Source organism: Balaenoptera physalus (assembly GCF_965194825.1).
Source record: "Balaenoptera physalus genome assembly, chromosome: 2".
In the NCBI taxonomy this organism is placed as follows: domain Eukaryota; kingdom Metazoa; phylum Chordata; class Mammalia; order Artiodactyla; family Balaenopteridae; genus Balaenoptera; species Balaenoptera physalus.
The window spans coordinates 171,748,690-171,763,976 of record NC_138883.1 but is presented as its reverse complement, the minus strand read 5'-3'; the positions used below and the strand labels follow the sequence as shown (position 1 = coordinate 171,763,976).

The following is a 15,287-nucleotide window of genomic DNA, read 5'->3' as shown; positions in this document are numbered from 1 at the left end:
CAGCTACTGAGCCTGCGCTCTAGAGCCCACAAGCCACAACTACTGAGCCCGCGTGCCACAACTACTGAAGCCCACATGCCTAGAGCCCGTGCTCTGCAACGAAAAGCCACTGCAATGAGAAGCCCGTGCACAACGAGGGGTAGCCCCCGCTCGCTGCAACTAGAGAAAGCCCGCGTGCAGCAACGAAGACCCAACACAGCCAAAAATAAATTTAAAAAAAAAAAGATACTTTCCCCCCAAATGATGAAAGCACAATCGTGCATTTTCTCAAACACCTTTCACATCCGTAGAGGTATTCAGTTTATTCCTCTCAAAGTCATTTCTAAGTCTAATGGAGATTTGGCAGTAACACAAGAGAACAAGAGCTAGATGCCTCTGTCCAACGGAGTGACAAGAATCTCCACCACAGGCCAGACCTCTGTCTGCTCTGAAACCTGGCTGTCTCTGAACTGCCCTTAACGTCCGTTTGGCTCATGGCTTTTCTGCAGTTGAAATGACCTGGTGCCGATATCCAGAGCTCATTCCCGCACACACTGTTACACTTACGTGTATCATAGTAGGATGTGGACGTGGCAGAGTCAGGTCTTGTTCCCGGTGGGGTAGACGGGACCTCAGGGCACTGGGACACACTTGCTACACGCCTCAATGGTTCTGAAAGCTGAGAAATCTAAGTAACGTGTATATTGCTTAGGGACTGAATTCCACAGAATATATGGAAACACAACTGCAGGAGCTTACCCAATACTGTCCTCAGAGAACGTGAGGTCCAGAGGAAGGCAGCTGTGATGGTTAATTTTATGGGTCAACTTGACTGCGACCCGGGTGCCCAGATGTCTGGTTAAACATTACTCTGGGTGTGTCTGTGAGGGTGTTTCTGGATGAGATGAACATCTGAATCGGTGAACTGAGGAAAAGATTGCTCTCCAGTGTGGATGGGCCTCATCCAATCTGTCGAGGGCCTGAATAGAACAAGAGGTGGGGTGAGGGAGAAGCTGCTCTCTCTGCCTGACCGTGGAGCTGGAATGCTGGTCCTCTCCCTCCCTCAAAGTGGGACTTCCCATAGGCTCTCCTGGATCTCCAGCCTTTGGATTCAAGACTGGAATTTACACCACTGGCTCTCCTGCTTGCAGACAGCAGATCATGGGACTTCTCAGCCTCCATAATCAAAGGAATCAATTCCATATATACAATCTCCTTGCAGGTCTGTTTCTCTGGAGAATCCTGACTAATACAGTGGTTCAAGGTTTGAACAATGACCCCCACAATGCCATTAAAGAACTGACTCCACCATCTTTAGCATGGGTCTCCCACTGTCAAGACTGCAGGATGGCTGCAAAGCACTGAAGCATCATGACCACTTTTCAGGAAAGAAGAGAGAAAGGGCAACATTTTTCTTAACTAAGTCTATCTCTCTTTTTTTTTTTTCTTTTTTAGAAAAGCAATAGGTTTCCTGGAAGTCCCACTCAAAAGACTTCTATCCATATTTATTGGTAGAACCTGTCACAAAACCAACTCTAACTTCAAAGGGTCCCAGGAGAGCAAGTAGCTTTTACTGTGCTCACTGCAGCTCTGCACAAAGTAGGGCTCTGTTGGTAAAGGAGAGGAGAATGAAAACAGGGTAAGCAGCTGGCCACACCACACATATACGGCCCATAAACTTGCAGACCTAAAGAAGAAAAATACAAACCAAGTCTCAATGAAACAGTAATCTAATAAAACTACAAAGTTTGACAAAAATACAAAAACTCTCACGATTTCCTCTTCTCTCAAATCCCACACTCAGGCATGCCACTATGAAAAGATTATGTTATTTAAGATTCACATGATTTGATTTTTATAAAATCTATCTGGCAAAGATAGCTGACAAAGGTTATGCCTGAGCTAGTTACAAGATTATTTCCCCTGTGCATAGAAAACCCTACATAAAGGCAAGCCACAGGGCGGGAGAAGTATTTGTAATATATATATATCTAACATAGGACTCATAGCCAGAATATATAAAGAACTATAAGTCAGTAAGAAAGAGGCTGGGAAGTCAACAGAAAAAAGTGGACAAAAATAAAATCTTGAACAGAAACTTCACAAAAGATAAAATCCAATGGCCATTCAGTACGTTATGAAAAATGCTCGACTTTACTTGTCCTCAGCGAAATGCAAATTAAACCCACAATGTGATACCATGTTAACCCCCCAGAAGAGCTGAAGTGGAAATGACAGAGCACATACCAGGGGACGCTCAGATGTGGGGCACCTGGACCCCTCAAATCCTGCACGTGGGATGGTAACCTGGCACAAGCCCTTTGGAAACCTCTTCAGCGATACCTTCTGAGTACATGCATATCCTGTGCCCCAGAAATTTCTCAGCTTCGTATATACCCTACAGAAATTTATACTCACCAAAAAATGCATGTACAACATTCATACACAAACTGGAAACAACTCAAATGTCTATCGAGTAGAACTGGAGAGAGCAGTGAGAATGAAAGAACCACACAGACACACAAGGATGAATATCAGAAACTAAGTTGAGACAAAGAAATAAAATGTAAAAGGAGTCACATATAACTGACTTCATCTATAAATGGGCAATTAAAAACAAGCAAACTCCTTTTTATGGCTGAGTAATATTCCATTGTATCTACGTACCACATCCTCTTTATCCATTTGTCTGTCGATGGGCATTTAGGTTGCTTCCATGACCTGGCTATTGTAAATAGTGCTGCAATGAACACTGGGGTGCATGTGTTTTTTTGAATTATGGTTTTCTCAGGGTATATGCCCAGGAGTGGGACTGCTGGGTCATATGGTAATTCTATTTTTAGTTTTTTAAGGAACCTCCATACTGTTCTCCATAGTGGCTGTATCAATTTACATTCCCACCAACAGTGCAAGAGGGTTCCCTTTTCTCCACACCCTCTCCAGCATTTGTTGTTTGTAGATATTCTGATGATGCCCATTCTAACTGGTGTGAGGTGATACCTCACTGTAGTTTTGATTTGCATTTCTCTAATAATTAGTGATGTTGAGCAGCTTTTCATGTGTTTCTTGGCCATCTGTATGTCTTCTTTGGAGAAATGTCTATTTAGGTCCTCTGCCCATTTTTTGCTTGGGTTGTTTTTTTTGATATTGAGCTGCTTGTATATATTTTGGAGATTAATCCTTTGTCAGTTGCTTCGTTTGCAAATATTTTCTCCCACTCTGAGGGTTGTCTTTGCGTCTTGTTTACGGTTTCCTTTGCTGTGCAAAAGCTTTTAAGTTTCATTAGGTCCCATTTGTTTACTTTTGTTTTTATTTCCATTACTCTAGGAGGTGGATCAAAAAAGATCTTGCTGTGATTTATGTCAAAGAGTGTTCTTCCTATGTTTTCCTCTAGGAGTTTTATAGTGTCCAGTCTTACATTTAGGTCTCTAATCCATTTTGAGTTTATTTTTGTGTATGGTGTTAGGGAATGTTCTAATTTCATTCTTTTACCATGTAGCTGTCCAGTTTTCCCAGCACCACTTACTGAAGAGACTGTCTTTTCTCCATTGTATATCTTTGCCTCCTTTGTCATAGATTACTTGACCATAGGTGCGTGGGTATATCTCTGGGCTTTCTATCCTGTTCCATTGATCTTTGTAGAGACGTGGATGGACCTAGAGACTGTCATACAGAGTGAAGTAAGTCAGAAAGAGAAAAACAAATATCATATATTAATGCATATATGTGGAATCTAGAAAAACGGTACAGATAAACCAGTTTGCAGGGCAGAAATCGAGACACAGACGTGGAGAACAAATGTATGGACACCACGGGGGGAAAGTGGTGGGGCGGGGCGGGGGGGTGGTGGTGGGATGAATTGGGAGATTGGGATTGACATGTATACACTAATATGTATAAAATAGATAAATAAGAACCTGCTGTATAAAAAATAAATAAAATTAAATTAAAAAGCAAAACAAAACAAGCAAACTAACTCATTCAGGGAATGACTACTAATGGGTACCAGGTTTCTCTTTGGGGTGATGAAAATGTCCTGATGAAAATCAGGACCATGGCTCTGACTATAATGAGGCATGGGGCTTCCCTGGTGGCGCAGTGGTTGAGAATCTGCCTGCTAATTCAGGGGACACGGGTTCGAGCCCTGGTCTGGGAAGATCCCACATGCCGCAGAGCAACTAGGCCCGTGAGCCACAACTGCTGAGCCTGCGCGTCTGGAGCCTGTGCTCCGCAACAAGAGAGGCTGCGATAGTGAAAAGGCCCGCGCACCGCGATGAAGAGTGGCCCCCGCTTGCCGCAACTAGAGGAAGCCCTCGCACAGAAACGAAGACCCAACACAGCCAAAAATAAATATAAAAATAAATGAGGCATGAAGAGATTTCTGGGGCATTAATAACATTATCTTTCCTGACTTGGATGCTAGTTACTTTGGGAGATGTTCACTTTGAAAAAAGTTATGATATGGTACTCTTCTGATTTGTGCACTTTTCTGCATATGTTACATTTCAATAAAAAAATTTACAATAAAGGAAATGTAATCTAGCCCTGAGTCTTGGGAAATAGTCTTCAAAGGGCTAAACAAACCCTCAACGGGTAACTGATTAATAATACCTGACTCCTGGTATCTCTGCCCCAATCCTAACTCATGCTTTCAAAAACCTCTTATTTATTTTATAATATCTTGTTTATTCTTGCTGTACACAATGTACAGCCAGCCCAAGGTTGTATCTATCTTTACTGCCAAATTTCTTACAGGATTATATGAGGCTTGTCCTGGTGCTTCTTCTATGGACAAGTCTCTCCATTTGAAACCTAAGAATTATTACTTCAAAAGTATTTAACATTTGAAGCACTCGAGGTTTTATCATCTGCTAAATTTCACATTAACCTTGAGAGTTGAGTGTTCTCTCTCTTTGAATTAAAACAATAAAAAAGAAGTAGAGTCCTATTGCCCTGAATTTATCCACCAGGTCATTTCCTTCCATAACTCTTATAACTCCTTTTAATCCGTGGTTTTCAAACTGCTGGTCACAACATATTAATGAGCTGTGAGCCACTTTAGAGGGTCACAACCAGCATGTTTTTTTTAAAAATAAGAAACAACAGAAAAGAAAACATAAGAACGCACCGCACATGGCATGGTCAGTGCTTCCGTTACATATGCATATACGCAAGGAATACTGGGTCTCCACGCACTTGTTATTGTTGTGAGTTGTGGTCAAAACGTTTCAAAGCTACAACTTTAATCCTCCCACTTCACAGGATGGCAGAATCTCGAAACCAGGCTCCGACAACAACACTCATGGTTTATGATGTCTCCTAAGCCTCAGGAGGAGGGCAGTTGGAGAGCAAAGGCAATTTGGTCTTGGCAAGTTGTAAAATCTGGGCGTGCAGAGGGCAAGGAGAGCCGTCTACGCCAGTGACTGGATTGTGGTGGCAGGAAGCTCGGTGACTGCATCTGTGATCACCAACGATGCTCAGAAAGCAGCTCGAACCTTCTTAGCTGCCCTCCGTGGTCAAAGTAATGGGTTCACCTTGAATGCTGTGAGAAGGCTGACAATTATTTCAAAGCTGGTGCTTAAGGACATAGAGGAGAGGCTAAACAAAAGGAAGTGGGCTAGTTAAACAGAGTAACCATTACCATCAATACAAGGACTAGTTTGGACAAGCTGTGTAAGAGTTTGTGGAAAAAGAAGTAAATAATCAATGCTTTCATAATAAACTGTTTTGGTAAACGTAAAAAACTTTTTTTTAAATGAGCCTGGTTCCAGAATCTTGAATGGGCTCGGCTCACACCACAGCTGCCGCTGCCCACACTGCATTCCCCCAGTTGGTCCACACCACCAGAACTTATTTTTAAATTTCAAAAGATTTTAAGGTTACTGTTAACCATTCCAGGACTACTGCGTAGTTGTAACTCAGCCAATCCAACTGCAGAGTCTGTGATGGAAACCAGTTGCCGTAATGGTGTTCCCACAGCGACCCTCCGGGAACTGGAGCTGGCTCCTGACACTCTCGACAGCTGGAAACTCTTACATAAACCTGCCATGAGAAAGTGCTTTCAGTTCAAGCCTCCCAATGTGACTCCATACCATGAATTTCTATGGGATAAACATTCTTCCAGGGGCTCCAGGGGCTTCATGGGCGAGGACGGGGAGGAGGGAGGCATGACCCACTAAGTTACGCTCTTTGAGATATTTGCACAAAGGAAACGGCCGCATCTCAACCCAAGCTCCCCTTTCACTGAATCTGCCCCACTTAGTTCTACTACCCTTCCAGGTCCAGAAGCAATAAAGGGGGTTATTGCAGGGCTGAAAAGGAGCCAGTGATAGGAATCCCCCAAGTTCAAAGCTACCAAACGCTTACTTTCTTTCATATAAAAAGACAATTGTATTTCTACAGTATTTACTGGTGTCAAATCCCGGGACAATCTAAAGGGCTAGAGTGGGTCAGGAGATCACCGGAAGGAAAAACTTAAGAAGTCGCGCTGCTATCAACCCTATTTTCTATTCCTCCAAATTCTTCCTGAGAGCTCAGAGTCACAGCGTATTCTAAATGCTGTTGCCAGTGACAGCTGCCTTCCTAGCTCTGGTCTCTCGGGACTCCTCCTCCTTCCTACAAGATCAGGACCATCCTTTCCCTCTCCCCGCTGTGTGTCAATTGTCTTTGGCCTCAGCCTTCTTTTCCTAGTTTTCCCCAAAGGCCAGAATCACAGCCATGACCTCCAGACGGCCGCAGCCCACTGATGCAGTGCTGAAAAATACTGCTCAGTCTTTGCAGTTGGCAAGAACACGCCTAAGAAAAGCAGTATTTACTTCTGAGGGAAAACCAGTGTTTTACTAAATTTGAATCCAGAAAGACACGACTCCTTTGGAAAGGAGTCTGAGCAGGTGGGAGATAGAAAGGGAAAAATATACTTAGTTCAGGATTGTGACTGATTTTAAAAGACAGGCCTTTATTGTTTTAGAAATAGCTAAAAAATAGAAATACGTAGCATCTGGTGAACTAAAACTTTCATGATTTGGAGACTGTGAGAGGTCATTTTTTAACACACCCCCATGATATCTGCAATCCTCTGAAGATCTTTCACTTCAGGGAAACGGAAGACTTTTCCACAAGATCTACGTCTTTCAACCTAAGCCCAAAATGACCAACATTCACAGCACTGTAGAATACAGTACAACTCTTTTTTCCAACCATCTATCCACACTGATCAGTTTTAGACGATACTGGTGTCACATGACGCAGTTTCTTCTTTGTGGTGGGATATTAACTGACAGCAAATGGGAAGACAACACGAAATTAGCTGACTACCATGCTGACTGGGAATTAAAAAGAAGTGACCTGGGGAGTGTTCGTTCAACAATATTTATAAACAAGTCCTATACAACAAGACTACACAAGAGAAGTCTAGACTGTTGTCATATCTTATGAACGTCTGTCTCTTATTTGCTCTAGTAAGCTCTCTTCGGTTGTAATTTAGTAAGAAGAAACGGCTTCTAAAGTAGGCAAGGAACCCTGATTCAATTCAGGACAGCAGGCCTCAGCCACCATCGCACACATGACCAGCGGACACGATCGGCCAGGCACAGCCACAGACCCCACCAGTGGCCAAAACTGGCTTTCGAGGCTTCCCAAGAGGGGCCAGAAGAAGTGACTGTGAGCCCACCTGCACCCGCGCAGCTGACTCCAGCCCCACCACACTCTCGATCCTTCTAAACTCAGAACTGGCTCAAAGTGAGAGCAGCTACAGAGCCTGGACACAGTAAATGCTTAATAGACGCTCCTATTAGCACTGCCGACGCTGCTAGCACGCTGCTGCCACCACCGCTGTTCTCATCACGTGAGCCCACACTGACCCTGACGGCAGGCTGGGGAAAGCTACTTTGTCTTCACTCTAACAACAAGGACACAACTGTTATTTACTGAGCTCTTACTTGCCAGGCAGCGTGCTAAGCGTTTTCTTTTGCTTAAATACAACAGTGATGCCATGAGGTATGTACAAGTATCCCCACCATTTGCAGATAAGGAAGCTGAGGCTTGGAGAGATGAAGTAACTCGCTCATGGCCGCACGTGCATACTCACACCCTTCCGTGCACGGGTGCGGAGCTGCAGTCCGAGGCGAGTTAGTTCTGACTTCGGAGCCGCACTCCCACCTCTTGCCAGCAGTGCCAATCCACCTACTCAGGCCACTTTCTATTTCCCCACCTGCCTCTATCCACTGAGTCCTCTCAACCTCTAAAGCGCAGTGATTCGTCACAATTATCTGGGGGTGACACTGTGCAAAAAGAAGTCCTCGTTTGTGCAAAATCAGACCCAGGACCTACTGTCTCGGGCAGCGGCCAAGAGTCCTGGCATCCTCCTCTTCTGCTGGGCAGGATGGAGCTGGGGCAGCTGTCCACCACCGGTCTCGGGAGGATGGCGCTCGCGGGCAGTCCTATTCTAGGAAGAACCAGCAGCAGCAAAACATCCCCGTTCCTGGCTTGACAATCCATCTCCCCACCTTGAACCTTGATGCACTGAGGTTACTGAATTTGAACTTCTGTTGGTTTAATATACCATCTTTGTGTTCCAAACTTCTATTTCCTGTTAATTGTATCTGTCCCGAGAGATGACCAATACTAAAATTTACACACTTTAAAAGATAAAAGCAAGCTTTGAAATGCAAGAAAAATAACACGTAACAGTAGTAACATTTACATTCAAATCTATTGCAAGATGGCAAAAGTTCAGCAACATTTAAGCACTATCAAGTTTCATTAAATGGTTCCATGTTTTTGTTGAAAATATAAAAATATTTTTCTATAAACACTTCATAAGAGGCAATGTGAAAATTACCATATTTTACAGAAATAATTAAGTCCATCCTCAAATGTTCCTTTTTAATCCTCTAACTGCAACTTCCAGCTCTAGAGGGGAAAAGTTATTTTAAACCCTGTCCTGTGACTGTTGTCTACACATTTAACTTATGAGGAAAAGTCTTTAGAACTTAATTTTTCGACTATTTAAAATAAAAGCAAGACACAAAAATCACTTGGCAGTCAGATGTGACATGAGAGCCAACACAGTTCTTAAAACCAAGAGTTGCATTAGGCAGAACTCAGAGACCAGAAATTCCTTTTTCTTCTTCCCTCGTGCCTGCTGGCAATTCCACAGGTCCACGCCAGGCTTAAGTTTCTTGTGATACCCACGGGCCGCACACAGATCTCACAGCGCATTGTACTCCACACATTTCGATGGATCTGTAGGAAAGTGCTTCTGGCAGATGGTCATTAACCTCTTCAATCCCTAAGAAAATAAAAATAAATAACGGTTGGTTGGTTATGATATGGTTAAACTATTCTCAATCGCCCTCCTCTGTACTCACTCCAGTTTACCAACGTCCCCGCTAAAATGCAGCAGTCCCCTGCAACACCACTCAGATGTACACTGAGAGAAAGATTTAACCGTGTGCACTCAGAGAAAGGTACAAGATGGTCACAGCTTGTTCACAAAAACAATAACATCAAAAGTACCATAAACAACCCAAATGTCCATCATAGGAGAATATGTGAATAAGCTTTAGTATGCTCACAAATGGAACATACTACATCAGTAAAAAAAGAATTACCTAGAGCTACAATTCAGCCTTTCTCCACCAGGTTCCAGTAGAGAATCAAGCCCTGCTGGCTAGCCTAAAGCATCCATTATAGGTAATGAGACAGCCCCTCTCCGACGTACCCTAAAAGGGTGCTACGTGTGTCCCAGCCTTGGGAGGAATGAGAAAATGGGCACTCAAATCATCTTCTGTGTTCTACGGTCCAGATGAGGAACTCTGGTTGAGAACAATGGATATACATGAATTTTAGAACGTTAAATGTAAAAAGCAAGTGGCAAGGGGCTTCCCTGGTGGTGCAGTGGTTAAGAACCCACCTGCCAATGCAGGGGACACGGGTATGAGCCCTGGTCCGGGAAGATCCCACATGCCGTGGAGCAACTAAGCCCGTGTGCCACAACTACTGAGCCCGCGCTCTAGAGCCTGCAAGCCACAACTACTGAAGCCCACGTGCCACAACTACTGAAGCCCCCACACCTAGAGCCCGTGTTCCGCAACAGGAGAGGCCACCACAGTGAGAAGCCCGTGCACCGCCAACGAAGAGTAGCCCCCACTCGCAGCAACTAGAGAAAGCCCGCGGGCAACATCGAAGACCCAACGCAGCCAAAAAAAAAAAGCAAGTGGCAAAATGCTATATACAGTATTATACCATTTAAAACTTTTTTTTTTATTATATATAATTTTTACAGGTTACTTTCCATTTACAGTTATTACAAAATATTGGCTGTCTTCCCCATGTTGTACAGTACATCCCTGTGCCTGTCTTACACCCAACAGTTTGTACCTCCCCCTCCCCTATATTGCCTTTCTCCCCCCGCCCCCCAACTGGTAACCACTGGTTTGTTCCCTGTGTCTGTGAGTCTGCTTCTTTTTGTTACGTTCACTAGTCTGCTGCATCTTTTAGACTCCACTTGTCAGTGACGGCACTGTCTCTCTCTGACTTGTTTCACTTGGGCACAACACCCACAAAGTCCGTCCCTGCAGCTGCAAAGGGCAAAGCTTCACTCTTCATGGCTGAGCAGTACTCCATTGTGTATATGTACCACCTCTTCTATCCATTCGTCTGCTGATGGACACTTAGGCTGTTTCCATGTCTTGGCTACTGTAAATAGTTCTGCTATGAACATTAGGCTACATGTATCTTTTTAAATTAGTGATTTTGGTTTTTGTTTTCTTTAATTTTATTTATTTATTTATTTATTTATGGCTGCGTTGGGTCTTCGTTTCTGTGTGAGGGCTTTCTCTAGTTGCGGCAAGTGTGGGTCACTCTTCATCGCTGTGTGCGGGCCTCTCACTGTCGCGGTCTCTCTTGTGGCGGAGCACAGGCTCCAGACGCGCAGGCTCAGCAATTGTGGCCCACGGGCCCAGCTGCTCCATGGCATGTGGGATCTTCCCAGACCAGGGCTCGAACCCGTGTCCCCTGCATTGGCAGGCAGATTCTCAACCACTGCGCCACCAGGGAAGCCCTGTTTTTGGGTTTTTCTGGATATATACTCAGGAGTAGAATTGCGGGGTCATATGGTAGTTCTATTTTTAGTTTTTTAAGACACCTCCTTAATGCTTTCCACAGCGGCTGCACCAATTCACATTACCACCAACAGTGTACAACAGTTCCCTTTTCTCCTCATCCTTGCCAACATCTGTTAGTTGTAGACTTTTTAATGATGGCCATTCTGACAGATGTGAGGTGATATCACATTGTGGTTTTGATTTGCATTTCCCTGATGATTAGCAACGTTGAGCATATTTTCATGTGCCTGTTGGCCATCTGCATTTCCTCTTTGGAAAAATGCCAATTCAGTTCTTCTGCCCATTTTTTAAGTGGGCTATTTGTCGAGCTGTATGAGCTGTTTATATACGTTGGGTATGAATCCTTTATCGGTCATATCATTTGCAAATATTCTCTCTCATTCAGTAGGTTGTCTTTTAGTTTTGATAATGGTTTCCTTTACTCTACAACAGCTTATAAGTTTAATTAGATCCCATTTGTTTATTTTTGTTTCCATTACTCTAAGACAGATTCAAAAAATATTGCTTCAATTTATGTCAAAGAGTGTTTTGCCTGTTTTCTGCTAGGAGTTTTACAGTATCTGGTCTTACACTTAGGTCTTTAATCCATTTTGAATTTAATTTTTGTATATGGTGTTAGAGAATGTTCTAATTTCATTCTTTCACATGTAGCTGTTCAGTTTTCCCAGCACCACTTATTGAAGAGACTGTCTTTTCTGCACTGTATATTCTTGCTTCCTTTGTCGTAAATTAACTGACCATAAGCCATGGGTTTATTTCTGGGTTTTCTATCCTGTTCCATTGATCTATGTGTCTGTTTTTGTGCCAGTATCATAATGTTTTGATGAAAGTCAGGGAGTACAGTTCCTCCAGCTCTGTTCTTCTTTCTCAAGATCGTTTTGGCCATTCGGCGTCTTTTGTGTTTCCATACAGATTTTAAAATTAGTTGTTCTAGTTCTGTGAAAAATGCCATTGGTATTTTGATAGGGATTGCATTGAATCTGTAGATTGCCTTGGGTAGTATGGTCATTTTAACAATATTGATTCTTCTACTAGTATACCATTTTAATACAACTCAAAAACAACTTAAAAATAATATATTGCTTAGAAATACACACATAACATGGTGGAATTATTTTTGAAAAAGCAAGGAAATGACAAATTGTGGATAATGGTTACTTCTGGGGTACAGGAGGAAAATACAGATTCTATGATCTTCAGAAAGTTCTAGTTCTTAAGCTGGGATTAAGGCCTTTACACATCTATCTTATTCTTTGCTTCATAACTTACATATCCCATGTATTCTTTTTTACGTCCCAAATATTACACAATAAAAAAATTGTACTATAATCATAAAAACTAGCACAACACCCCAAACATGACCTGGCCAATTCTGCAGAATGTAGTCTTAGTACTACTACACTGCCTTTGTTCTGTACCTTTGGCATCTGTTACCATGGCCTTCGGTTCTTTTTAGACAAATGCAATACACACCACAAATTCCCATGATGTCACAAATTTCAGATGCTTTCTATCTCTTCTACAATTTGGCCAGTTCTCATCCAGTCTATAACTTCATAGTGATATTTTTAACTGATGACAAGAACTGCCACAATTAAGATTCAATCAGTCCCTTTCAACTCATCCTTCAGTCTGTGATCTTTTAAAATCCTTAGTGGGCATTTTATTTTCAGTTATTCTTCTTAGCTTTCTCATCCACCAGCAAGCAAACATGCCTCTAAGTCATTATCCAAATTCACAAACAGGCCAGGGACAAGAGCAGAAACCTGCGATGTGCCACTATAGATCTCTCCAGAACAATTCTGCAAGTTTTACAACTAGCATTGAATCCTATTTACTCTTTTATCTACCAGCCTACAAATGTCCTTGTTTACAAGGAGAGACTTTGTCAGATGTCTTACTGAAATCTAGACATCTATAGCAATATTGATAATTTATTAAAAACGACAACCAAGAACAGCAGCACTTAATTTTAATGATCTCCAAAGCAATTTTTGGCACAAACTATTTTAAGGTTTCTCACCTTGCAGTCACAAAAACTGAAACGACCCAGTTCCTATCACAGTAAGAAGAACAATGAAATCCCATCAGAAGCCAAAGGTTGACTATGTTCAGGTCTATATTAGATACGAAAAAATATATAGCACACTGCCTGGTACTTAACTAGTATTCCCCCCAAATTCATTTCCTTTCCTAAAAATGATACAATGAAATATCATCTGCTCTTAAAAGAAGAAAGAGTTTCATGACCCAGTGGGAAAAGCAGAGTATGTTGCTGGAATTATACAATCTAATAACAGAAAAGTGCATCTAGAAGTCTGAGCAGGAAGGGTAAACCCCCTCAAAATACATACTAATGTTAACAGGTAGCGAAAGCATCACCAAAGATCTAGAACTCTTACTCTGTAATTACCTACATATTCAAAGAACACTTAAGCTAAGTGAAATCACCAAAACCAAAACAAAACAATGAGGTAAAAAGCCTGCCAAATCTCTTTGGTCCCACAGTAAGCAGATAACACAAATATAAATTACTTCTATGAAGTGAGCTATAATCTAAGAGATTCAACATCAGAGAAACATGGTTTTCAGACATTTTACGTCAAGCCCTTTGTGGATTCAAAGATTGTCCATACTATGCTATTTAAGGAGTGGGAGCGTGGAGGGAGGTTACCTTTCAGCTGATTTCCAAGAAGGAAGACTTTTGCCAGCCAGTGCTAAGAAAGCCCAGGGAATCTGCCTGCTCCGCGTTCTGCCGGCGCTGTTGCGCCTAATCGGGTGTTCGCTTTAGGACAAAGGCCCTGCCCTCTCATAGTCCATCGTCTCCTGCTGGGAATTCTAATCATGTGGCTGCAGAACTGGATCTGTAGCCATGGAAATGTATGTGATATCACTAAAAGGATCCTAAGTCTCCTGAAGGAACAGGTGAGAAGAGAGGCAAAGCTAGGAAAGGGAACAGTCCAATGAAAGACTAAACAGCTTTAATCTGCAGCAAAACACAGCAAGAATTATATGAGCCAATGAAAGGCAAACAGATGCTAAGACGGCTGGGGGTCATTTTCCTTACACTGTAGGAATTAGAATTTAGGTGTCTGTGCCTTATTGAAGATATCTGTGATGCTTATTTACACTCACTGAACAGACTCTATGCTTAAAAAGTAAATATTAAGAGTACCCTGTCTGAAATCTTAGCTGTCAAACAGTTGTGAAACTCAACAGTCTCCATCATAAACAGTTACCATGGAACGTTACAGTAAATTTTTGCCATAAGGACTGACAGCACCCAGCACAGAGTTTTAAAGGGGCATAATCTGATGATAACATATGAGTATTTTCCAAATGGAAACAAATTTTTTCAGTTAGGTCCCTCAGGATTTTAGTTTCAAATTGCTTGGGGACGCTTAAACCAGTAAGACAAGGAGCTGCTTAGCTTAGCTAATTGCAAATAGCTTTTTAAAAACTAGTAGTATTTTTAAATATAATTTTCACTTTTGTAAAAGCAATACATTTATTCAATAAATCCTCATTCAGTGCCTACTACGTGCCAAGCACTGCTCTAGGCTCTGGGAATAGAGCAGGAGAAAAAAAGAGAAAAAATCCTCACCCTCATTGAGAATATTTTCTAATAAAGGAAGACAGACGAGAAACAAAATATGTAAAACGGACAAGAAACAAAATGAATATGTAAATATCTAACGTGTTGGATGGTGGCAAGTGTTATGGAGAAGGTCAGGCAGGCAAGAGGCGCGTGTGGATGTGGGAAGTGACTGGAAGGGCTCTGGCTCTCCCTGAACTAGGGAGCGACTGTAGGGCTCTGAGCAAGAGAGCATCACAGTCTGGTTTGTATTTTAACTGGATCCCTCTGGGTGCCGTACAGAGACTGAACAGAAGAGGGGCAAGGAAAGAAGCGCAGAGAGGAGACACTGCAGTCATCCAGAGAAGACAGTCAGGTGCCAGACCCAGACGGTGGCAGTGCAGGTGGTAAGAAGGGATCACCCCAGATGTAATCTGAACATGAGACAACCATGGTTTGCTGACATGACATGGGCTGAGACAGACAGAGAACAGCCAAGGGTAATCCCATGTTTTGTGTGCATGTTCTTGTATGTATTTTTAAAATCACATAGTTCTTCTATCAAATAATAGCAGTCCCCTGCCTCACCCTTTCCAATCCCTAATTCC

At 42.5% G+C, this 15,287-nt stretch overlaps 1 protein-coding gene and 1 long non-coding RNA gene across 4 annotated transcripts in view; one reads left to right on the top strand and one right to left on the bottom strand.

Annotated features, from left to right (window-relative positions):
• The first annotated feature begins 127 nt into the window (after positions 1-127).
• Positions 128-9,010, top strand: LOC309656461. The gene is made up of 2 exons (XR_014261377.1): positions 128-4,053; positions 4,347-9,010. It is a non-coding gene; the product is annotated as an uncharacterized lncRNA (long non-coding RNA).
• PRPF18 (pre-mRNA processing factor 18) overlaps positions 8,671-15,287 on the bottom strand; it is a 50,120-nt gene continuing 43,503 nt past the window's right edge. For all 3 annotated transcript variants that reach the window (XM_082452922.1, XM_082452923.1, XM_082452924.1), the window contains one exon: positions 8,671-9,268. In XM_082452922.1, coding sequence (XP_082309048.1) covers positions 9,188-9,268 — 81 coding nt within the window. In that variant the 3' untranslated portion in view covers positions 8,671-9,187. The remainder of the gene's footprint in view (positions 9,269-15,287) is intronic.